At 49.2% G+C, this 24,070-nt stretch overlaps 1 protein-coding gene across 2 annotated transcripts; it reads right to left on the bottom strand.

Annotated features, from left to right (window-relative positions):
- Positions 1-15,831: 15,831 nt before the first annotated feature.
- LOC124649590 (transcription initiation factor IIA subunit 1-like) lies at positions 15,832-21,339 on the bottom strand. 2 transcript variants are annotated; one of them, XM_047189193.1, is made up of 11 exons: positions 21,165-21,339; positions 20,894-21,073; positions 20,631-20,798; positions 20,496-20,547; positions 20,333-20,391; positions 19,261-19,386; positions 17,301-17,432; positions 17,169-17,223; positions 16,908-17,089; positions 16,726-16,809; positions 15,832-16,115 (listed from the first exon to the last, which is right to left on the bottom strand). In XM_047189193.1, the coding sequence occupies exons 1-11, from the start codon at positions 21,282-21,284 to the stop codon at positions 16,092-16,094; spliced, it is 1,182 nt and encodes a 393-aa protein (XP_047045149.1). In that variant the 5' UTR covers positions 21,285-21,339; the 3' UTR covers positions 15,832-16,091. The 2 variants fall into 2 exon arrangements, with proteins under 2 accessions (XP_047045149.1, XP_047045148.1); XM_047189192.1 differs by having other exon boundaries at positions 20,496-20,550; positions 21,165-21,337.
- Positions 21,340-24,070: the final 2,731 nt, after the last annotated feature.

The following is a 24,070-nucleotide window of genomic DNA, read 5'->3' as shown; positions in this document are numbered from 1 at the left end:
CCCATCCGGCGTGAAGCGGTGGAGCTCCGGCGTGGTGGGGTGCTGCGGCCTAGAGGGATCTGGCCGCCTCGAGTCCGGGTCGGGGCAGGGGCCCCGGGCCCGTTTCGAGCCCATCTTCGCCCAGATCTGCAGATCTCCGGCAGCCATGGGGGCTGCAGGTGGTGATCCCCGGTTGCGGTGTCGGGGGCGATGGCCGACCTGCCCCTCGTTCGGCGTCCGGCGGCCTCGATGCGACGCTCCTCCTCTTTTTTCCTTTCCGCCCGGTGTCGAGTTGGGAAGCCGGGGCGGCGGCCCTGGAAGGTGGGAGTCATGTTGGTTGGCGGGCGAGCCAATGACTCTGGTGCTGGCCGGTGACCACGGCCGTGAGGGCGGCGTGGTGGTCGGCGAGTTGAGTGCTGTGGGGTGTAGAGGATGGTGATGGTGCCAAAGGGAAACCTTTGCCCCTCGGGCCACGGCGGCGGCGTCCGCGGACGGTGTTCCCTTGTTGAAGGCGTCGTGAGGCTAATCTCCGTCCCTCTACTTCGTCCGGGTGAAAACCCAAGATCCTTGGATCGGGCGGTGGCGGCACTCCGGTGTCGTACTCTTCTTGAAGACACCGTCTTGGAGTCCACAACGCGAGACTCACCGATGGTTGTGACGTAGGTGATTCTTCGGCGATCCTCGGCAAGGCTTGCTCCGTGCCCTTCCCTTGTCGAGCTTCCTTGGCGCTGCTGTTCGGTTTGTGAGCAACTTGGGTCGGTCCCCGGTGGTGGTCGGCTTCCGGTGGCGCTTCTATGACGAAGGAGTGTTGTTGAGGCGTGCGTGAAAATGGCTCGCTCTCGGGTGAGCTCCGGCCCGACACTGTAGACTCCGGCTCTTCTTCGAGTCTTCGTAGGCGCTTTGGCTGAGCTTGTTGGTCGCGCTTCCGGTTGTAGCTTCTTCGGTAGTTCGTGTGGGTGTGTGGTGTCGTTTTGTAAGCTGGGTTCAGCACTGTGTATCGTACTCGCCGTTGTTGGCTTTGTTAATTCAAAGTCGGGCACTTCAATGCCTTTTATCTAAAAAAACGTGCGTCATGCACAGCCACATGCAGAAGAACAGTACTCCCTCTGGTTCATATTAATTGACTCTAATATGCATGTATCTAGACACATTTTAGTTCTAGATACATTCATATTGAAGTCAATTAATATGAATCGGAGGGAGTATTTTTTTTTCTTTTTCGAAATGGGGAATTAAACCCCGACTTTTGCATCATGATGATGTACACGGTATTTTATTAAAAAACTGTAATATTTAATTTTACAGTTCTCACAACTCAACCATCACCTGCAGTTGATACAAGAATCAACCAGCAAAACAAATAAGACATAGTGTCACTACACATCACTGTAGCCTCCTAGTATGCCGCCAGCCAGCTTGGTACAAGATATCCTGAACGACCGTCTGGAGTCGTGTGCATCCAGAACTCATGGCATCCCGCTGTCCCTCCAGCGAAAGGAGCCGTGTGCATGCAGAAGAACAGTATGCGTGCCAGTCTTATGCAAAGCTGCAAAAAGTCTCAAATGTTGAAGCATGGCAATGATGTGGCATTTTCAAAGATGCTTGCTCCTTGCAGGTTCCCATTTTCAAACTTGGGAGTCCTATAAATACCATCTGTATCCCGCTCGGGAAGGAAACCCAAAGCAGGATCAGCAAACCAAACCACAGGTTCCACCTTCAGATACAGGTTTGCATTTGCAACCAAGAGTACATGTTTTCCTATGTTATTTAGATTTGTGTATATGCATGCGATTTGTATGGGTCTCGCTGAGCACCGTCGTCGTGGCTATTTTAGCTGCAGATTTTCAGGTTCTTGGATTTTGCGAAGATGGGTGATGCCAAATCATCGTGGCCGGAGCTGCTACGGGCGACGTCTGCCGCGGCGAAGCAGAAGATCCTTCGTGACCGGCCGGACGTGCGCGTGATCGTGCTGCCCGTTGGTTCCTTCGTGACCGCCGACTACAACCCCAAGCGTGTCCGCGTCTTCATCAACTCCTCCGGTTATGTCGCCAAGGTCCCCACCATCGGCTAGGCTAATATGCTCGATTGACCATGTCCTGCGAGTGTGCTCGACATGATTCATGCCTGCCGCGTGTTAGCAACAATATTATGCATGCACCTACGTATATCAATACATGAATAATGTGGTCTTTTCGATTGGAATAAAGTTTATTATTGTGACCTATACCAGACAAGGTTCAGTTGTTATGCATTGGAAACACTTTCTCTTTCGTGCTACGTTTTGTATTGTGGGGGTACAGAAATTAGTTCGGAACTGATTGTAGGATCACCCATGCGAGGATTATCATCTGGTCTGTGGCTCCAGACATCTGGACCAAACATTTTGGGAGTCATACCTTATTTTTAGGTTAAGTCAGAAATTTTGAAACTTATTATGCTGTCTACAATCTTTTTTGTTATTTTTACAAATCACAAATAATTATATTAAAGTCTCAAACTTTTTAGGCACAAACCTAATTCTATAATCTATGTGCGATGATTTTTTGGAAAGTTTCGGAACTTAGAAATATGATTTCCATGCATCACGAATATATATAATTTTACTGTCTTTTCCTCATAGACCGTCATTGCTCTCTCCCCCATTGAGTAGGTTCTGTTGTATCTTAAAAAAAAAACAGGAGCAAAAGCTTTGCCTCATTCGATCAATTAAAAAGAAGTTTTGCAAGTTACAACAAAAGGCACTCTGAAGAGTTGATACAAACGGATTACTCTCCCGGCATAACTTCGCTCAAACGTTTTGCTCCTGAGGAGACCTACAGTTTTGCTTTCTTCTTTATTTTCTCTAGGATGACCATCATGGGAGCTTGCTTGTTATGGAAGATTTTTGCATTCTTTCGTTCCAAATTTCCCAAGTAACAAGCAAGGTAAGGAAGCCCATCGCTTTTCGGTTTGGAGAGGGGCGGCCGTCATCCGACGTCACCAATCTTCAAGCGCAATAGTTGGTCAATCATGAGTTCATGGACGAAAGCTCCGAGCCACGCCTTGATGAGACTCCAAAGTCTAATAGTGAACCAGCATTGCGAGAACGAGTGTGCAGCCGAGTCCATAGTTTGTTTGCATAAGGGACAAGCACCATCGTTTGGTCACCCTCTCTTCTCTAATCTATTCGTCGTCCAAAGCCTATTTTATAAAGCAATCCATGCGAAGGACTTGGTCTTTGGAGGTGCCCAAATTTTCCATACCATTTTGTTCATGTCGGTGGAGATTGCCCTAAAGAACCGGGCCTTCTAAGCGGAGGCTGCCGAGTATTAACCATTCGCCATTAGTTTCCAAATAATATCGTCCTCAACATGCTCAACAAGGTTGATATCTTCAAATTTGGTCCAAAGGATAACATAATGTCCAATGTATGCGGTGGTAAGTTCCTCAATCTTGATGCGAGGCTCTCTTGATGTTCGATTTTTCCCGTCATGAGCTCATGAAGATGAGCGGCACGATGTCCTATGGTTTTGAACCATCCAACCAAGGGGCCTCCTTCCTCTGGCACATGACTTACTTGTGGCACAACTGCATGCTACCTAGACTTGGTCAATGCGCAGAGCTACCTAAACATCACTACTCTGCCTCAGTTGTAGAAAGGTTGCACCAATAGAGCCGGCTGCTCATGTATATATAGGTGGACACATGTACAATTACAGGTACAACCCTGAGAAAACACGGGGACCTATGCCGATACAATATGTTACTCAACACCCCCCCCCCCCCCCCCCCCCCCCCGCAGTCGAAGGGTCGGCACCGACACACAGACTGGAGCGAAACTCAGGAAAAGTCGTGGATGGCAATCCCTTCGTCATGATATCGGCAAACTGCTGAGACGTCGGTACGTGAAGAACTCGAACGCGACCGAGGGCAACTTGCTCACGAACAAAGTGGATGTCCAACTCGATGTGCTTGGTGCGCCGATGATGAACGGGGTTGGCGGAGAGGTAGACAGCCGACACGTTGTCGCAGAATACCACCGTAGCCTTGTCAACAGGACAAGAGAGCTCGGACAGAAGCTGACGAAGCCATGTGCACTCAGCCACAGCGTTAGCCACGGCGCGGTACTCGGCCTCAGCACTGGAGCGAGACATGGTAGGCTGCCTCTTGGAGGACCAAGAGACAAGCGACGAGCCGAGGTAGACGTAGTAGCCGCTGGTGGAGCGGCGCGTATCCGGGCAACCCGCCCAGTCCGCGTCCGAGTAGGCGACAAGGTCAGTCGACGTCGAGGGCGAAGCATGCAACGACAAGTCGTAGCCCATGGTACCACATACGTAGCGCAGAATCCGCTTCACCGCGGCCCAATGAGCATCCCGAGGAGCATGCATGTGCAAGCACACCTGCTGCACAGCGTACTGGAGCTTCGGTCGCGTCAACGTCAAGTACTGAAGAGCATAGACGATGAAGCGATAGAACGGCGCGTCGGACGCCAGTGACCCATCACTGGCGGAGAGCTTGGCCTTCGTGTCGACAGGAGTAGGCGCGGGGTTGCAGCTAAGCATCCATGCACGCTCGAGAAGCTCGTGGGCATACTTCCGCTGATGGAGGAAGAACCCGTCCGCACGTTGGACAACCTCGATGCCGAGAAAGTAGTGGAGCGGGCCAAGATCCTTCAACGCGAACTCAGCGCGAAGACGGTCGGTGAGCTGTCGAAGAAGACCAGCGGTGGAGGCCGTCAGGATGATGTCGTCGACGTACAGCAACAAGTATGCCATGTCGTTGCCGGTCCGGTAGACGAACAACGACGCATTGGAGCGCGTGGAGCGGAAGCCAAGCTGATGTAGAAAGCCGGCGATGCGCTGGTACCAGGCGCGGGGCGCCTGCTTCACTCCATACAGGGACCGAGAGAGCAAGCACACGTCATCGGGGCGCTCGGTGTCGACGAAGCCGATGGGCTGCTGACAGTACACCTGTTCTTGCAGATGGCCATGAAGGAAGGCGTTGGAGACGTCCATCTGATGCACCGGCCACGCACGAGACGCGGCGAGGTGCAACACTGTGCGGATCGTGCCCGGTTTGATAACCGGGGCAAACGTATCTGTGAAGTCGATGCCAGCGCGCTGCCGAAAACCGCGCACAACCCAGCGCGCCTTGTAGCGCTCGAGAGTACCGTCGGAGCCGAGCTTGTGCTTGAAGACCCATTTGTCGGTGATGACGTTGGCGCGAGGAGGCTGGGGAACGAGCTCCTAGGTCCTATTACGCTACAGCGCGTCGTACTCCTCCTGCATGGCGGCGCGCCAATGCGGGTCGCGCAAGGCAGCACGAGCCGAGGTGGGCACCGGCGAAGGAGCGGTCGCCGGGCCGGTCGCGGAGCCGGTCGGATCGGGCGGCAGGCCAGGTCGGCCGGCCGGGGGGCCGGTCTGGCCGGTCGGCAGGCCGGGCGTAGAACCGGGCGGCGCGCCGGGCGGCAGGCCGGGCGGAGGTCCGGGCGGAGAACCGGGCAGCGCGCCGGGCGGCAGGCCGGGTTGGCCGGCCGGGGGGCCGGTCGGACCGGGTGCTGGGCCGGGTCGGCTGGTGAAAGGGGCGCCGCCGTCGTGCGGCAAGATGCTGTTGCCGCTGGCCCAGAAGGAAGACGCGGTAGACGGAGACACCGCGCAGACGTACTGGTCGGCGGGGTAGCGTGTAGACGGCCGCCGCACGCCTGCGCGGGCGCGGGTGAGCATGGGCTCAGGAGCCGCAGCAACGGGTGGCGAGGCGGGCGACGAGGCAGACGACGAAGAGGCGGCCGAAGGGGACGCCGCGGGCGATGGCGCGGGCGACGGGGGCGCCGGGGGCGCCTCGGGTGTCGCGGGTGCGGGCGACGGGGGCGCCGGGGGCGCCGCGGGCGACGGGGATGCCGAGGGACCAGGCGGGGCCGACGCAGAGGGGGCCGCCGCGGTCAGTCGTCGACGCGCGGCCGCAAGAGGGCCAGCGGGCGCCGGGGGCGTCGTCGGAGGTGTCGCCATGAGTCCCTGCTGAAACGGAAAAACCAACTCGTCAAAGTACACGTGCCGGGAAGTGAGGACACGATGGGAGACCGGGTCGTAACAGCGGTAGCCCTTGGTGTTGGCGGGGTAGCCGAGAAACACACAAGGGAGGGAGCGCGGCGCAGGCTTATGCGCGGCGGTGGCAGCAGTGTTAGGATAACACCGGGAGCCGAAGATGCGAAGGTCATCATAGGCGGGCGGCGCACCGTAGAGGAGATGATGCGGCGTGTAGGACCAATGCACACGACACGGGCGGATGTTGACAAGGAGAGTCGCCGTGGCAAGGGCATCCGGCCAGAATCGCGGGGGCATGGAGGCGTGGAACAGAAGGGTGCGGACGCAGTCGTTGAGGGTACGAAGCATCCGTTCGGCACGGCCGTTCTGCGAAGAAGTGTACGGACACGTGAGGCGGAAGATGGCGATGTGGGTGGCGAGAAGTGAGCGAATGGTGATGTTGTCGAACTCCTTGCCGTTGTCAGTTTGTAAGGCGTGAATGGGGCGACCAAACTGAGTGGAGACGAAGGCGAAGAAGGCGGTGAGGGTGGTGGCAACATCTGACTTACGGCGAAGTGGAAAAGTCCATACAAAATGCGAGTAATCATCAAGAATCACAAGATAATAGTTATAACCAGAGTTACTCGGAACCGGCGAGGTCCAAACATCACTATGAATAAGTTGAAAAGGAAAAGACGCGACTGTGGAGGATGAACTAAACGGAAGGAGAACATGTTTGCCTAGACGACATGCTTCACAAGAGTGGGCATCCGTTTTATTACAAGTAAAGGAGAAGCCTTGCATTATTTGACGCGGAGTGGCGGAGCTAGGATGGCCAAGACGGGCGTGCCAAAGGTCGACACCGGCGGAGAGGGCGAGTGGGCGGCCGGTGGTGGTGGAGGCCGCGCCAACGGGGTAGAGATCGCCGGGGCTGTCACATCGGTGGAGGAGCATCCGGGTACGACCATCCTTGACAGAGAAACCAAAAGCGTCAAATTCCATAGTCACAGGGTTATCACGACAGAAAGACTTAACAGAAACAAGATTTTTAATCAAGTCAGGAGAGACAAGAACGTTATGGAGAGAGAGAGAGGAGTGGAAGTGGAAGGAAAAGAGACAGAACCAGTATGAGTAATAGGAAGAGCATGACCGTTGCCAACGATGATGCGAGAGGAAGTGGAAGCGGGTGTGGAAAATGAGAGGTTACCGGGGTGCGCAACCATATGCGCGGAAGCGCCGGTGTCCATGAACCAGTCGCCACCGCCACCATACACCCCAGCAGAGGGGCCGCTCTGGAGGGCGGTCAGGAGCGCGGGATCCCACGGGGTCGCACCCGGGGGGGGCGGTGTAGGCCGGGGCAGGCTGGGGCGCCGCGTAGAACGCCTGGTGGGAGGCTGGACGTGGCCCCATAATGCCCGGGTAGGGGGCGCATGGCACGGGCATGGAGTAGGCGTGAACGACCCCGGTCCACGAGTTGTGACCGGCATTCCATGGCGGAGGGGCCGTGTACTGCGGGGGACGAGGCGCGGGGGCGGTGGCAGTGGCCCCACCGTTGCCACCGCCACGGCGACGACGGCCGCGGCGGCTACCGCCAGAAGGAGCCGGCTGCCCGGTCCAGGGGCCGGTCTGGCCGGCCTGAGCGCCGGCGTGCCCAGTCAAGGGGCCGGTCTGGCCAGCCTGGTGACCGGACTGGCCGGTCCACGGTCCGGTCTGACCGGGCGGCAGGCCGGCGGCGGGGAAACCCGGCGACGGACCCATGGGGCGAGCCGTAGGGGCGCGGGGCGCGGGAGTCTGGGCACCGCGGGAGAAGCCAGCGGCGAAGGCGGTGTGGGCCGCCCGAGCCCGGAGATGCTTGAGGCGGCGCTCCTCGAGGCGCAGGTAGGCTACGGCCTGCTTGAAGGTGGGCGTGGTGAGGAGCGTGAGCTTGGAGGCGGCGTTGCTGAGATCCTCGCCGAGACCCGCCGACAGGGTGGAGAGCATGATCTTGTCATCGATCGGGAACTCCAAGTCACGGAGCTCATCGGAGAGACTCTTCAGCTTGAGGGCGTAGTCATCGAGAGACAAGTCGTTCCGGTGGGTGCCGAAGAACTCCTCGCTGGAGGAAGGTGACCCGCTGGATTTTGTTGTCGGTGAAGAGGCCGGTGATCTTAGCCCAGAACGTGTGGGCGGAGTCGCCGTCGCGGACGACGGTGCGAAAGATGTCGTTGGAGACGGTCTGGTAGAACCAGCGGATGATGGTGGCTTAGATGGCGAGCCACTCGGGGTCGTGCGGCATGGCGAGGAGGTCGATGGTGCCGTCGACGTGATCAAGGAGATCATACTCGCGGAAGAGCAGCCCAAAGTACGTCTTCCACAGGAAGAAGTTGGCAGCGGTGGTGGAGAGCTTCAGCGGCACGCGCTCGACGATGGGGATGTCGCGGATGACGGCGACGGAGGGGCCGGCGAAGGGGTTGCTGCTGCCGGAGCCGGAGGAGTTGAAACCGGAGCCGGAGGAGTCGAAGCGCTCCATGGCGGAAGTGGTGGTGGTGGTGAGGGCCGGCGGCGCCCGAGATGAGAAGGGCGGCGGCTAGGGTTAGGGGAGGTGGAGGCCGGCGGCGCCCTAGAGAGGAGGGGGCGGCGGCTAGGGTTGATGGAGGTGGTGGCCGGCGGCGCCCTAGGGAGGAGGGGGCGTTGGCTAGGGTTGGGAGGGGGTGGCCGGCGGCGCCCCAAGGGGAGAGGAGGGCGGCGGCTAGGGCAGGACCCGAAGGGTCTCTGATACCATGTAGAAAGGTTATTGGAGATTGCACAGCACCAATAGGGCCGGCTGCTCATGTATATATAGGCGGACACATGTTGGTACAACCCTGAGAAAACACGGGAACCTATGCCTATACAATATGTTACTCAACATTAGCAAACAAATAGTTATCCCTCAGGTTTTACCAATACCCATTTGGGTTATCTACATGTTTGTGATGAAAACCCACCGAGATATAATTTTAGAAAATGTCTTGAAAAATGGAACTCATTCTAATATAATACAACGATTATCACTAACTCTAAAACTAAACTATACATTACCATCTAAAATGTCATTTTCTGAACCGGTAAACTCTCCCTCAAAAGTCAGAAGTCAGCGGCACCTAGCTAACATGGGATATGCATTGATCCTGAACGAAGCCTACAATTTGTGGATTTTTTATCGATCTGTGTGGACAAGTCACTAGTAGTCGGAGACTTATCTTTGTTTATAAGCTCCGAACTCCACTGACTCGGTCCAGGATGGCCGCGCTCGTCCCTCCGTAAAGATCGATGCACATGGAAAATCATCCGGCCGGAGCAAGCAAGATCGAGAACGAAGCGTTGATCGAATAAAATGTCAATACCTTCTAAGAACAGATAGAGAAGGATCACATGCTGAAGCATCGCATTGTCAAAGATGCCTCGCCCGATCTACTCCAAGCTAGACTATAAATACCATTTCCATCCAGATCCAATCCATAAACCAAACTGGACACAGCAAGCCAAACCACAGGGGTTCAAGCAACGAACAAGCACAGGTTAGCATGTCCTCTTCAGATTGGGCGCGTGTGATTCTGTACATTTCCATCTTCACTGACAACCCGATGTCGCTACATTTTCTGAAAACCTTCAGGTCTTGGATTCAGCGTTTCTGCAAGAATGTGTGAACCGGCGAAATCGTCGTGGCCGGAGCTGGTGGGGTTGAAGGCTGTGGTGGCCAAGCACAAGATCATGAGAGACAGGCCGGATGTGGAGGTGATCGTGGTGTCCGCCGACTCCATGGTGACCGCAGATGTCAACACCAAACGCGTCCGAGTCTTCATCAACACCTCCAACAACGAGGTCGTCAAGGTCCCCAAGATCGGCTAGGCAAGGATGCTCGAGTGTATCGCTCACGTCACGTGCGAGTGTGCTTGACGTGGCATGGATAATGTTGTGTACTTGTGTTTCTCGCAGAACGAAAAGAATAATATTGCGGTGTATCTTTTAAACTTTCCTTGTTGCTATATAAAACCGACAATTTTGATTGCTCGCGACCAACCTATGGTTGCATGGTTAGAAGGATAGTGGTACCTCTAACTCACCAGGTATCAAACCCCAACACCTAGGGTCTTACAAAGGTAGAATATTTTCGTAGTGGAAGGCAACTTTTACATCAGTAGTGAGGCACTTTGTTTTTTGGACTCAATCTTTCGAATATGCTCAAAGGATAGTGTGTGTGCGTGCTTTCATAGAAGTGAGTGTATGTATTTATTTGTAAGCGTCTTTCAGCCGAAAAAAGTTAATTGCAGCCTACGCAAAAGGAAAAAAACATGTTCACCTAGAGCGATAAATATTGATGGTGCGATTTCCAAGTCATTAGATACATGCATTTTATTTTTTCAAAAAAAGGGAAAGGGACAACCACGTATGCCATAACATAGTAAAATCTAGTTTCATATTTGCGCCGTCTTGTTCCCAGAAATTAGACGGCTGAAAATGAGTCTGGACAAATGAAGGCCAAGCTCAAGAGAGCGCTTTATTTTATAAAAAAAACAAAATTGTATTTGAAGCTCTAAAATATTCTAAAAAAATGTTTGGGGTAGTCAATGATGCATTCTATGAGCATGGTTTTTTCGTAATTTGAGCTACACAAAAAGAGAAAATCTAAATAAAAAATAGTAGTTTTGAAATTTATAATATTCACTATACACAAATTCACGCTAACATGTATCTTGCACTTGCCCCGCCCGCATTCCCATCTAACCCATGTGAGGACACAGAGTTGAGACGGCATGTGCCCTTAAATAGAGCAAGGGGGCATAAGAGAGTTGAGACGGGACAGGGATTTGGTGTATATGGGCACTAGTGCTTCCTCCACTTTCAGCTTTTGAAAATTTTAAAACCTCAGACTTATATGTTTTTAAAAATTATGGCGTTAAATATGTAGATAGATATGTTCATCAGAAGTGTATGCAAAAAACCCCGGTAAAAATACTTAAAATTTTGGGAAATACAAAAAAACAAATTTCTAACAAAGGGATACACTATTGTAATACTATTTTACTACCATTTACTATCAGAAATTTGTCTTTTTTATATAGTTTAGAATACAGAGTATTTTTTAAGGGACTTTTTTGCATACACTCCACCCGTATAAATCTATCTATTATTGAACGTCATAATTTTTTGATACTTAGAAACATGATATTTTAAAATTTTAAAAAATCTAAAAGTGTGAAGAGAATTGGTGCCCATGTGTCAAAGACACTTTCCGGTTGAGACCGGCTGTATCCTAACAGAGCAAGGGGGGAAAGGACCAGGCCCGTTCCAACATCGTGTTGTGAAAGTAAGAGCTTCTCTAATAGATGATGTAAAATAGGATACCTAAGAAAATTAAAGGCACCAAACAGTTTGTGTTTTTCAAGATGATGTATTTTAGGATAAGTCTACCACGTCAGTTGATGTAAAATAGGGCACCATGCACCTCTACTTTTTCTCCACAATTGCATACGTATATGAAATACATAATGTGAACTTTATCTCAAATAATTTTGAAACAAATAAAACACAAATAGTACTTATTCAAAAATATCACAATAGTTCATGATCATCCTTGTAATGGATCCCTCCACCACACATTATCAGTAACGATCTGCAAAATCACACATATCTTGCCTACGCAGGCGAGGTCCCTTGTTTAGTTCAGAAACACGCTAGACGTAGTTTGGAAACAGGAAGGGAAAGGTTTGACTAGTGTATAGGGAACATGTGGTCTAACAGGAGCAGATCCCAATAGCATATAATTGCAAGCCCAGAGCAGCATTTACGGTACTAACTGGCAGATGCATCAACTATGAACAAACCGCTCCTGTGAGGCGGATTAATCAAAAAAATACGAGGGGGAGGGCATCTCGGTATTTTCATTAAGAAATTGGTGCATACATCACCAGGTTGCGAGTGCGAAGACTCAAACCTAGACGAGGTGGGACGCATCAGCCCCGTCTCAACCACCAGGCTAAGCCTTGGTCCACTAGGAGAATTAATCGCTATTTGAGTGAGCAGGATATGAACTCAAGAACAAATGATCAATCGGTGCATAGTCAATCCGGTTGATAAACTACTTCCTTTCTACCGATGAAGGATACCCACAAGGTCTTGGTCTCGCAGGTGTGGGGTCAGGAACGAGTGAGATAGGAGACGAATTTAGCCCAACTTAGATCATGAGCAACAAGCTAACGGCAGGGAGAGGACAGAGGACCACGAGCTGCGTTGTGGCAACACACAACACCACTATGTCAATGAGGCAGCTAGGCACGCAGCAACAACGCCGGAAGAAGCGAAAGGGGCAGCGAAGTGGCTCAATTTACCGCTTGCAACGATCAGGGCCTCAGGGGAAAGGGCCAGCAGCGGGCAGGAGAAATGAAACTTCAGCCAGGCAGTTGAGGCAAAGCGTGAAACTCTATTTTGCAGCAGCCACAGGGTGCTGCAAATATGCAGCCAAAGGGGCAAATTTTGGTGCTAGCTCAAATGTAGACTATTTTTGGCCCCCTTTTGCACCATCTATCAGAGATGCTCTAATAGGATGCATGATGCCCGCCCTTTATTCTGGTCTACGTAAGTATTGAGGAATATTGTGTAAATACATTTATACAAGAAAGAAGTCCAGATTACCCCCTTAAGAGCATCTCCAGTCGCGTCCCCCAAACCGTCCCCCAAAGCGATTTGGGGCGCGCCGGACAAAAAAAGCGTTCCAGCCGCGTCCCCCAAAGCCCTTTTTCGTCCGGCGCGCCCCCATTCGGTGTCCGGCGCCCCGAGCCCGTCCCCGTCCCACGGGGACGCACCGGGGACGCCGGACACAACGAAAGCGAGGCGGGGAGTGGCGGGGCCGACCCGTCGGCCGGCACAATTAATTTAAACCCAACCGTCGCCTACCTCGCGACGGAAGTTATTGGCGCGCAGCGACGGTGCGGTTCCCGCGAGAGGGCACGGCCGACGCGTCCCGTCGCGCCTAGCTCTGCGTGCCGGCGTTAATGAGCGCCACCGCTCCTCCGCCTCTCTCCGGCCTATAAAAAGGGCGCCTCTCATCGTCCCTCTCACACACAAACCCTAGCGCCTCTCTCCCGAACCCTAGCCGCCACCATCTCTCAACAAGACTCGACGCCATGTCTGGTAGAGGCGGAGGCGGACCTCGCGGCCGCGGCCGTGGCCGTGGTCGTGGTCGTGGCCGCGGCGCAGCTGAACGCTCGCCGTCGCCTTCCACGCCGCCGCCTTCATCATCGTCGGAGATGGACGTGGAGCCGGACGTCCCGTTCGAGTTCGTCCACGTCCTCAAGGGCGACCCGCGCGGCATCCGGAGGCTGCCGGACTCCTTCGCCGAGTACGTCGGCGGCGTACGCCCGCGCACGATGCATCCGCGGGAGCATTCGTGCGGCTACCGCCGGTGGATCGTCAAGGCGATCTACGACGCGCGCGGCAAGATGTACTTCAACATCGGGCCGGGAGAAGTTCGCGCGCCACCACAGCCTCCAAGCCGGCTTCATCCTCGTGTTCTCCTACTTCGGCAACAGGGACATGAGCGTCAAGGTCTTCGACGAGAGGCGCGCCTCCGGGACTACCACGTCGACAGGGACGACGACGGCACCGACGAGGAGGACGACCGAATGAGTGTTGTTTCTTCGCAGCGAAAACGTGCACGGAGGTTTACGCTCTGTTCGCCTCATCGGTAGAACCAACAAGGGCACCATCCTCCCGCTGGATTTTCCAGTGATCGGGTGTGCCCTCGAGTGTTCTTTCTTAGCAGCGAACACACGAAACCTTCGATGCACGGCCTAGTTAGGTTTAGTTTCTTTGCAATATTTTATATTTGTGTCCACCATGGTTCAAACTATGTATTAGTTTGTGGAAAACCATGTTCCAAACTGTGTTTTCGTGTAAACCACGTTCCAAATTATGTATTAGTTTGTGGAAATTGAAATAAAAATGCCAGAAAAATTATTTTAAATGTTTGGGGGCGGCGTTTGGGGGACGCGGCTGGGGAGCGACGTCCCCCAAACGCGGCACGAACGAAACACGTCCCCCAAACGCTCGATCCGGCGCGGTTTGGGGGACGGTTTGGGGGACGCGACTGGAGATGCTCTTGTATTGGGTTTGGAACCCTAAAGCCCTCTAAGTTTGGATTGGGGCACTTAACCCCCCTAAGTATCAAATACCGGGCAAATTACCCCCTTCAGCTGCTCATGGCTGTTTTGTTAGCTGTTTTGGTCCACGTGGAAGTGGTTTTGGCCACGTGCGGCAGCTATGCCAGCGTGGATGGACCGAGCAAATAACCCCTCGTTGCAGGCCGACTTCGCCCCGCTGCCAGCACCAGGTCGAGGCGCATCGCCGAGCGACACCGAACCTTTCCTCCGCCGCTGCTGACAACGGCCACGAGGTCAGGGCTGATGATCGGCGGCTCAATTTGACGATCCCTCCACCGCAGCTGCCGAACCATCTCTTGCCTACGCCTGTCCTGTCTAGCGATGGCGTGGATTGGCGAGTTGCTGCGCGAGCTGCTGTGCACGCGGGTGACGGGCTCAAGCCGAGGCCAGTACGCGTGGGACGGCGTGCCTTGGCGAGCTGCTGCCTGCGCTGCACTGTATGCGGTGGACGAAGTGAAGGCGATGCCAGCGCGGGTGAACGAGGCGCGCGGAGATAAGCACAGGCGGTAGGGGCGCGCGGCCGTGAACTTGCGCTGGCTGGCGGCGCATCAGAGACGAATAGGTGGAGCTTGGGTGAGGGAGCATCGTGAAGGGGCTCGGGCGGCCGGAGAGCGAGCAAGCGGGGTGCTTGCTCGACGGGCTGCGTGATGCGTTCCTGGGTATAAATACTCCGTGTACTGATCAGTGGTTTGAGCTAGCTGAGTTGAAAAGAACAAGCGTTTGCTTTGTGCGCCGTGGCTGTAAGTGCGGCCGGAAACTTGAGTCATCTCCTGTATACTTCTTGTACCTCTGTACGTGCGAGTGTGAGAGAGAGCGACAGAGGGGCTGCGGAAACGCAGCCCCAACACCGTCCACCTCTGTGCGCTAGATTCGCGACGCAGTCAACCGCGCGCTCGCCGTGGAGCCGCGCCATCCTCCACGCCTCCCGCAGCCGTGGCCGCGGGCACCGTGTGCGTATCTGCGCCAGGGCCTCGACACCACGGCGACCATCCATCGGCGGGTGCTTCCTCCTCCAGCCCGACCTCCGCGCGCGCGCCGGCGCTCGTGAGGAAAGCAAAGGAGCTGGGGTGGCTGATCCCTGGGTGACGAAAGCTTCCCTTCCCGGCTCCTGTCCGAGGCGTCGGACTACATCGTCGCGTTCCAGATGCATGCCGCGCTCGCGCAGTCCCTCTCCTCCGTCTCACCCACGTGACAATCCAAGCCCAAGGCCAGCTTTAGTGTGATTGATTTTGTGTTGAATCGATGCATGATACGCCCGTGCCCACGTGGACAAAAACCACTACCAAAACAGCTATTACCGGTATGAGGGGGGATTTGACTGGTATCTCATACTTAAGGGGGTCCTGTGACCTACTTAATAGTTAGGGGGGGTTAGTGTCCCAAATCCAAAACATAGGGGGGTTATGTAGACTTCTTTCATTTATACAAAATGTCTGAAGGAAGTATGAATCAGTTAAGGGAAAACGCATTCCAGTTTAGATCTCTGCTTTCGTTTTCTGCAAGGGAACAACGACATTGGGCTTCCTATTTTGGTTTTAAAATGTGTTCACTGTCTGTATCTTTATCCAGCCAATTGCTGCAAGTAGTACTAAATCAATGAGTAGACAACATCACACTAGTTTGTACAGCGAACTAGGTATTAATTCACCTAACAGGACAAGAAACGGAGGATCTATATCAGATATGATAGTTCCGCAGCAGCTTCAAGTGACCATCTCAAGAAAAATGTCCACAAAAGTCCCAACTGTATCATTTTTACAGTGACAGTTACGGTAACAACCTAACTGGGCCAAGCAAGCCTCAACAGCAAAACACGACACATGATCATAGTGCCAAACTCGCCACTGCACCAGCTTTGTCACCTCCCCATTCTTATGTTAAAAGACAGAGAGTCGATACAGGATTTCCTAAAATATCATCTTTACTGCAAAATTCAAAAATCAAACTCCCCTGAGGCCTGCAACATCATAGTAAAATCAACGTCAGCTACAGGAGCTTTATATATGCAGCAAGTTAAGCACATTGAAACCTTATAGGTACTCCATATGTAGGTTTTCCAGTCAACAGCACAGACGTGTATACTTATGACAAAAGTACTTTCCACAGGAGAAGACAAAAGTCAAGAGTTCAAAGTTGTCAGGCAAAATTAATGTGCATAAATGGCGATTTCATGAACTCAACTATTATATAGGTTTAACAGCCTATTCAAACATCAGCAACTTTCCTCTTAACTACCAGTAAATTGTTATACTGAATCAACCCAGAAGTGCAGCAATTTTAAACCACTGTTTCGCTGTACATCTTTTAACAGCATATAGAGTTCATGTATTGATGTAGCGTAAGTTCTTAGAAAACTTGAGCTCCAAACTGATGTTATTTTCAGTAAATTTTTATTACTTGAATAGTCAAAATATGTTCTATACTTTGAGTGAGTATTTATTTTACATATATGTGATCAGTAGCTAGAAAAAACCATCCAATTGCTCAGACATGTTTATATCACAATAGGTTCAAAAGGTCAGAAAAACATGCATTCACAAGTTTGAGCAAAAGATAATCGAACCCACCTTGTTGAATAGAACATCTCTGCCATTCAAATGCATGATACCATCCTTCAATGTGCACTTCCAGCGATTCTTTGTCCTCGTCACCTATGTAACCAAGTTAAGAAATTAGACATGGGAGACTGAAACATAAGGTAAAGCTAATTCTGCACTGTCAATATTATATTAAAAGGTACTACTATTACTTTGTCAAATTGTGCAAGGACAAGGTGTTGTGTGTTAGGTTCATCATTATCTTCTGTGAAGTCATCTGTCTCATCATCATCGTCGTCATCTTCATTAAGAGGTGGTTCATCATCATCTTCATCCCCTGTATCGTTTCTTGGCTGTGGTGTTACAACAGCAGGCGTGGGAGTTCGATACTCAGCTAACAACATCAAAATATTGCCAGGATCAGCAACACATAGAAATGATATATCAACCCCGTATGTTATGAGGAAACTTACAAGATTCCCCAGGGGTATTGTAGTCTTCTGTTGGAACTCCAGGGAAGAAGAATTGCTAAAAAAAAGGATCACAGTTAGTCACAGATTTTGAAGATCTAAGATAAACTGATTGAGGTTTAGAATGATATATACATCATTATAATCATCTTGCATCCCGTCCCGTTGAGGAAGAACTGGACTCATTGTTGTTCGTTTGATCAAAGACACATTAGTTGCTGACTCTTGCCTGTTCATGATTGAATTCCATACCTTTGCTGCGTTATCCTAAATAAAGACCAAAAAAGGGACGATGAGAACTTCCGAGACAAAACATGAAAAAACAGAAAATTGGAAACCCAGTATAAAGAGTTTTTACAATAAGGTCTAAAACATTTAGCTTTGGTACTAATAGAATAGCAAAATATCAAATCAGCTCACGAACTAACATGATTGATCAGTGTAAAGATCCATAAGTATGTGCCTATTTGTGTACAATGAACCATCCTTTGACACTACAGATTGAAAACCATCCTTTCATCCCACTGCTGTTCTAATTCAGTCATTACAAAACCAGTATCAAACAGATTAGGTACAACTCTGTCATGAGTTCAAAGTTCAGCATACAGTTTTCTTGACTGAACAAGCACTTCGAGAAAACATTTGTGCGACATCCCAGTAAGATACGGTAAGCATATCCATATGCAAAGTGCTTACGAGCTTAGTCAAAGTCCATCTACAACAATAGTTGTTCACTACTATAACTGCTTTTCGCATCTACATGCATACTATTAGGTTAGCATATGAAAAATTAGCACACACTTAAGAATAATTAGGCAGCAAACATGTGACGTATTGTTATGTTATTCAGGTGGCATATAGACTAATATAAAGCTAGAATATACAAACTAGTTAAGGAAAACGAAAATTGTTCATATAGAAATAGCATAGACATTCACAATATACTCTCAGAAATTTTACACACGCATGTAAGAAAGAGAACATGACCTTCACGTGTGAGACGGTTGTGTATATACTACTTCCTCCGATCAAAATTAATTGACTCTATTTTGTCTAGATACGGATGCATGTCAACATGTTTTAGCTGTAGATACATGCATATATCTAGATAACGTTGAGTCAATTAATTTGGATCTGAGGGAGTATATAAATAGTGATTTTCCTGTAAAACCTGGCTACTTATATTCCAACTCAGGGACCAAGAAAACTGTTCTCTAACATTACATAAACCGGCAGACACTAAAAGAGAAGAATTCAACATTTCTTCTGGTGCGGGTTGGTGGAAGAATCATATCATGGGGTACTTCTTTGTGTGAGGTTTCACATATAGTCTAAAATAAACTATCGAGAAACAAACTCGTTGAACTTAGTCACATATTTATATCATGGCTGTGCAGTCTCCTCGTCTTACTACCCCTATGTCAAGTTGGTTCCTCTGGGCAAATCCCAGTAGTTGCTACTAGGATTTTGTGTGAGGTTTTATGTGTGCTTTCTCCGATCATAGTGAAATGAGATTCTTTTCTTCATGTGCTCTTAAAAATAAGTGGCAGGGGTCAGTCAGAGTGGTGATAACTGGTAAGTGGTGACTAAGGTCATGACTTGGCCATATTGTGCGTTGGCAAGCACAATGGGCCAGGTAACTTAGGCATTACTTTTTAGTTTGTCATATTTTCTTATGACAGCAAGTCCTCTACATTTGTGAAACCCCGTTCTTCTACCCTGCACAGCCCCTATTTTATTTATGCTTGGCAACCGCTAAGAGGGTGGAACTTTGGGAAGTAAACTTGAAAACCAAGTCTCATATCTGGGAAGTAAACTTGAAAACCAATAGTCTCATCTTACAGTACCAAAAGAGGCAAAATATCTTTAAAATAGAAACCTCACATGTGCAATTACCTTTTTCTTTGTTTTATCTAATTTACAGTTTTAACTACTTTACATGATCCATGCACTTGACACTTATAAATTATCTAATATGTATGCTAACGAAAATCAGAGTAGTTCCTCTATATCATCCATAATCCCGCCTCTAGCTAGCAATATGTAGTACCATTAAAGGTAAAAAAAATGGTTTATATGTGATTTTGAACAGTACCTTTGACACCACAAATTCGAGAACCTGATCAGCACTTCCATCCTGTTGTGGCACGAAAGAACCAGAAGGGAGCTGACCAGGATATTCATCCCTCTTGCGCTTTCCAGAAGACATCATCAGAAAATCCTACAAAATGAAATGAACCAAGTATAAATACATTATTAAAAATACAATGAAAATCAGGATTCTGAACAGGCTAAATTTACTTCTTGTAAGCAGCTGATAGTGCAGTCAACTTGTGTTCAAACAAAGATAAAATGCATGATCAAGAACTGCAATCCATGCATAATTTGATTTTACATGTTTGGGTGGTAAATGTACAGGTAGTTGATCCCTGCATCCCTGTTTGGGTGCTAAAATCACTTCTCTGCAGTATTCATGCTGAGGAAATATACAAATAGAACTGGTACGATTTCCCTGCCAAATGACCACATGCATCGCCATCAATGCAGAATGCGTTACCAAAATATTGACCATTGTTCTAATATACAGAGCTAAACTTACTTGATTTTAGTTTGTCCATCACAACTCAAAGGTCTGGGCAATAAACTTTTTTCAACGGAAAAAAAAAAACAGGATCTCTCTTCCTTCAGTATATTTGACATCTCAAAGGTCAGGGCAATAAGCTAATTCAAAGGGATGATTTAGTGCTTAGATAGATTAGATTGTTCTTGCTTAGTGCACCCAATACAACATAAAAGAGGAATATGGTACCCAATTAAAATACTGTGCTTACGGGTGAAAAATAATAATGCATGATTCCACTATTTCAAAACACTGAAGTGATGTAAGAGCACAATGTAGGATGAAAGGGTAATCTCCAGGAAAAAATCCTAAATATTATCTTTTAAAGGTAGTGGTAATAAGCATGTGTTCTGTTATTCTTTCAAGACCAAAATCGCCCATATAAGGTTGACACATAGCCAGTAACCAATGTGTTTTAGGAATCTAGAAACACGAGTAAGCATCAGGGGCAATGTTTCTAATAACAGACACTTATTAACCAGTGGTGAAGAAAACTGGAACTGATTGCAGCAGGAGAATCAAATATGTGCCGTTAGTTGATCTATACCTGAGTCAGTGGCTGTGGTTGCACCATCCTGTCAGGGTCCTCCCGGCTCTCCTCATAAGCTGTATACATCAACCAAAATAGTCCAAGTATCATTTGCTTTCCTCGATCAACATTGGTCTGACCAGTGGCATGCCAAGAACAAAAGGATGGCATAAACACATACCAACGTTGACATCCACCCCCAGCGGTCTCTGGTTCATCCAGGGCGAAGGTGACTGCTGCAAAGCAAAACTTACAAACATGAAAATACTGTGCTTAAAGGAAAGGAAAACATCAAGAATATATAAATTCAGTTTACCATGAAAGGGTTTGGGCGGCCGGTCTTGGGATCAGCCCCGTTCATGGACATGCCGTTTCGCATGTCGCTGATGGGCGAAGGGGCGTAGTCGGAGGGCCCGGTGGGTATGTTGTACATACCGGCCTCTGTTCCCGGAAGAGGCGTCTGAATCGGGGTCTGGAGGGGTGTCTGCAACGAACGAAAGAGGGCTAACCCCGTTAGAACCCGGAGAGATCGCTGCCGATTTGGGGAGGGGGGAATATAAGAGGGGATTTGGTGCTCACCGGTGGGAAGAGCATGTCGGCGGTGGGGGTGGCGTATTCCTCGGAGGTGGCCTCGTAGGGCACGTTGAGGTCGTGCACGGGCGGGGTGGCGCCGGCGGCGGGGGCGGGCGCGGCGGGGGCCCTGGTGCGGTCGATGGTCCCCGAGATTGCGCCGCAGTGGAGCATCTTCATTTCCCATAGCTAGGGTTTTGGGGCCGGATCGGGGAGGCAGGCGTCAAAATCGCGGAAATCGAGCGGCAATTGGAGGGGATTGGGGGTCGGGGGGACTTACAGCCTGGAGCTCGTTGAGGACGGCGTCGCCGACGCCGTAGGTGATGAAGTCCTCGCGGACGTTGGCGACGACGTCCTCGATGACGGAGATGTAGACGGCGGAGACGTTGCTGCTGGCCATGGAGGCGGCGCAGGGCGCCTAGGGTTAGGGTTTGCGGGGAGGGGGCGACGGCGAGGCGGGTTGGGGGAGGTCGGGGAGAGGAGGAAGGGGAGGGGAGGAGGAGGCGGACGAGAGAGATGGGGAATTAAGGATACTATATAAATAGGTTTGCATCCGGTGGCGTCACGTGGCGTGGGCGGGGGGTATTTGTAGCCCCCTCTCCCTCTCCGCCACTGACTCCGCCCACTATACCGCCTCTCCGCGAGTTCTCGAAAACGACTCGTCTTCGTTCAAGGTCGGTTTCTCCGGCTTGCCCCTTCCTAAGTTGCGATTTGGAGTGTTTTAGGTTGCTTTAGATTTCTTTTTATCGTCAAAATAGAAAGATTATTAATCTTTTTTTATTTATGAACAATTCTTTTACTAGAATAATAACCAAATTTCATATAATCCGCACGTTTTGTAGTCACTGTGCTCTGCAAATTCATATTTAACTTGTTCTATTAGGACCTAAGGAGCAATTTGTTAGTTCTCACTATGTCTACATATTGTTGATACTTGTTCTACTTTTTGGGGGTATGGACCTTAGATGTGTTCTTACCCTTCCAAGTTGCCTCTTCAATCTGTATTGTAATTTTCAGACTATTCGATGTTAATCCTCTACTCTTTTCCTAAGACCTTTCTCATGTTTTACAATGTCAAACATATTTCCACTCTTAACCTGATTTTGGTGCTCGTGCATATCTCGTTCCTACGACCACGAACATCCATAAAATTAAGGTACTATTCCTGCAAAGATCCATCGATGTGTTTGCTATCCTTTGATGTCCTCCTTAGAGATATGTTGCTTGTTCTTGTAATATGTATGTGTCATTGTCATTGAATCACTTGCCACTTCAGCACATGTTTATATAGGACAATATTTATTTTGTTGTGTAGGTGATACCATTATAGGTGCTTTTATTTCTTGTGTCCTTGGTTGGTTCCTATTTGATGTGTATTTTTTTGGGAAATCTGATTAGGGGAATCTGGCAATGAATTGAAAAATTGATTCTAACTCATTTTGCTTGGTTTTAGAAGAATCATGTATTTTTGGTGTATCACGCATATGCCCTTCATAAGTCATAAGGATAAGGCTCCCAGAAATTATTAAATGGATCCACCCCAACCAACACCGCAATAAAGGTCATCAAAATATCCTAGTACGACATGATTCTCGAACCAAATATCTCATTTTTGTTTATGTGTTTGGTTCCATAGTAAAGGTTTCTTGAGCAAAGATCAAGAGTTATGATGGTTTGGTTGATATTTTCATATAACCACTACAGTTATTTGAGTATGTTGCATGAATTTCATGTTTTGTTTTAGTGGAGTGATTTTATTGTTATTTGTTAGTGCGGTGTATCATTTTGTGAAATGTCCAATATGGTGTTAATTTTTCTAATTACAAATGCTCAATATTCTACTTAATAGTGAATATTGTAGACAAAATGAAGTACCATAAAAATGTGAAGTCGAAGTTTCTTCGTAGGCCTAGCTTAATAGCTTGCGCCTACCGACACATGAGATTTTGAGGAACTTTTAGTACCATATTGTGCGATGTGTATTGGCACAAGAAGGGGTACACCCTCTTAAAAATAAATATGGGCTGACAAAGTTTATAACTAATTTTGGAATGGGAATGTATTTCTTTATATTCTTGTTATGTACTCGTAATTGTATCTTCTATATTCTATTCATAAGTGGATCGACATCATGACGGCTAGTCAACACAGTAATTACCCAACATCACAAACAATTTAGTGTACTACAAAAGACAATTTGACTCCAAAGTTGCGTGAAAAGAAAATTATACAATTACTCTCTTAAAGAGACTATTGATTGGTTAATGAGTAATTATTTGGTTGGGTGGTCCCATAGAAAGGTACTAATGAACATGGGTAAGTGATGCACCAGGGAAAAATAATTTTCTTCAAATATTGGTTGCCGTATATTTTTCATTTATAGTAGTTATCCTATTTTTTAATCAAGTAATTACAACACAATAAATAAAATTAAACAAAGTAAATATGAACAACTGGATGATTAATATATTCCAAATAAATAATATAGTAGGATGCAACCTTGTTAATGAATACCCATAGTCAAGTAAACAAATACCAGAAACACAAAAAATGATTATTATTGATGTTCATCGGAAGAACAAAAGAGTACATAGTCGCGCCAAAAATTAGTGAGTACGGGGCATGTATATATGACGCCCTAATGACGAAGGTTGTCGTACACTTAACGAGTATTGGCACACCGATTGTCTTTTATATATGTATGCACGCCTTGCTAGAGCGTGATCTAACTCTCGTGTAAGGAAAGTTTATAGAGGGGCTTGGTTGTCAACTTTAGCCGGATGGGATACCCCTAGGCTTACCCCAATTCTCATCCCGCTGTTATTTCGAGCATCGCCAGACTTCTCAGTTCTGAAACTAGAACTTCTCGAACAGTCTTGAAGCTCTCTTACCCCTTCTATGTATTTGAGTTGGATGTGTTTGAGCTCCCATCCCTTTAAGAGTTATATAAGGCAGGTGTCGAGGGTGCTCCTCGGTAATGCCGACCTTTTGGGGCTTAGGGTTGACGGAATCCTGCAGGCTAACTCGAGACATCAGATACCAAACAAACGGGGAGAGAGTTTACCCAGGTTCGGGGCCCTCGGTGAGGTAAAACCCTTACTTCCTGCTTGTCTGATCTTGATTATTGAGAATATCGGGTTACAATGGGGTGCCGAAGGCTTTGACTATGATATCGTCGAGAGGCTA

This window comes from Lolium rigidum, chromosome 4, assembly GCF_022539505.1.
Source record: "Lolium rigidum isolate FL_2022 chromosome 4, APGP_CSIRO_Lrig_0.1, whole genome shotgun sequence".
NCBI lineage: Eukaryota > Viridiplantae > Streptophyta > Magnoliopsida > Poales > Poaceae > Lolium > Lolium rigidum.
The sequence above is the reverse complement of the archived record's forward strand: the minus strand, read 5'-3'. Positions and strand labels throughout refer to the sequence as shown.

Coding starts and splice junctions, on each gene's coding strand:
- LOC124649590 (XM_047189192.1), bottom strand. CDS start 21,284: ATGGCCAGCAGCAACGTCTCCGCCGTCTACATCTCCGTCATCGAGGAC. Junction 20,799..20,893: donor CCGACATGCTCTTCCCACCG/GTGAGCACCAAA, acceptor CGTTCGTTGCAG/ACACCCCTCCAGACCCCGAT. Junction 17,090..17,168: donor CAATACCCCTGGGGAATCTT/GTAAGTTTCCTC, acceptor TGATGTTGTTAG/CTGAGTATCGAACTCCCACG.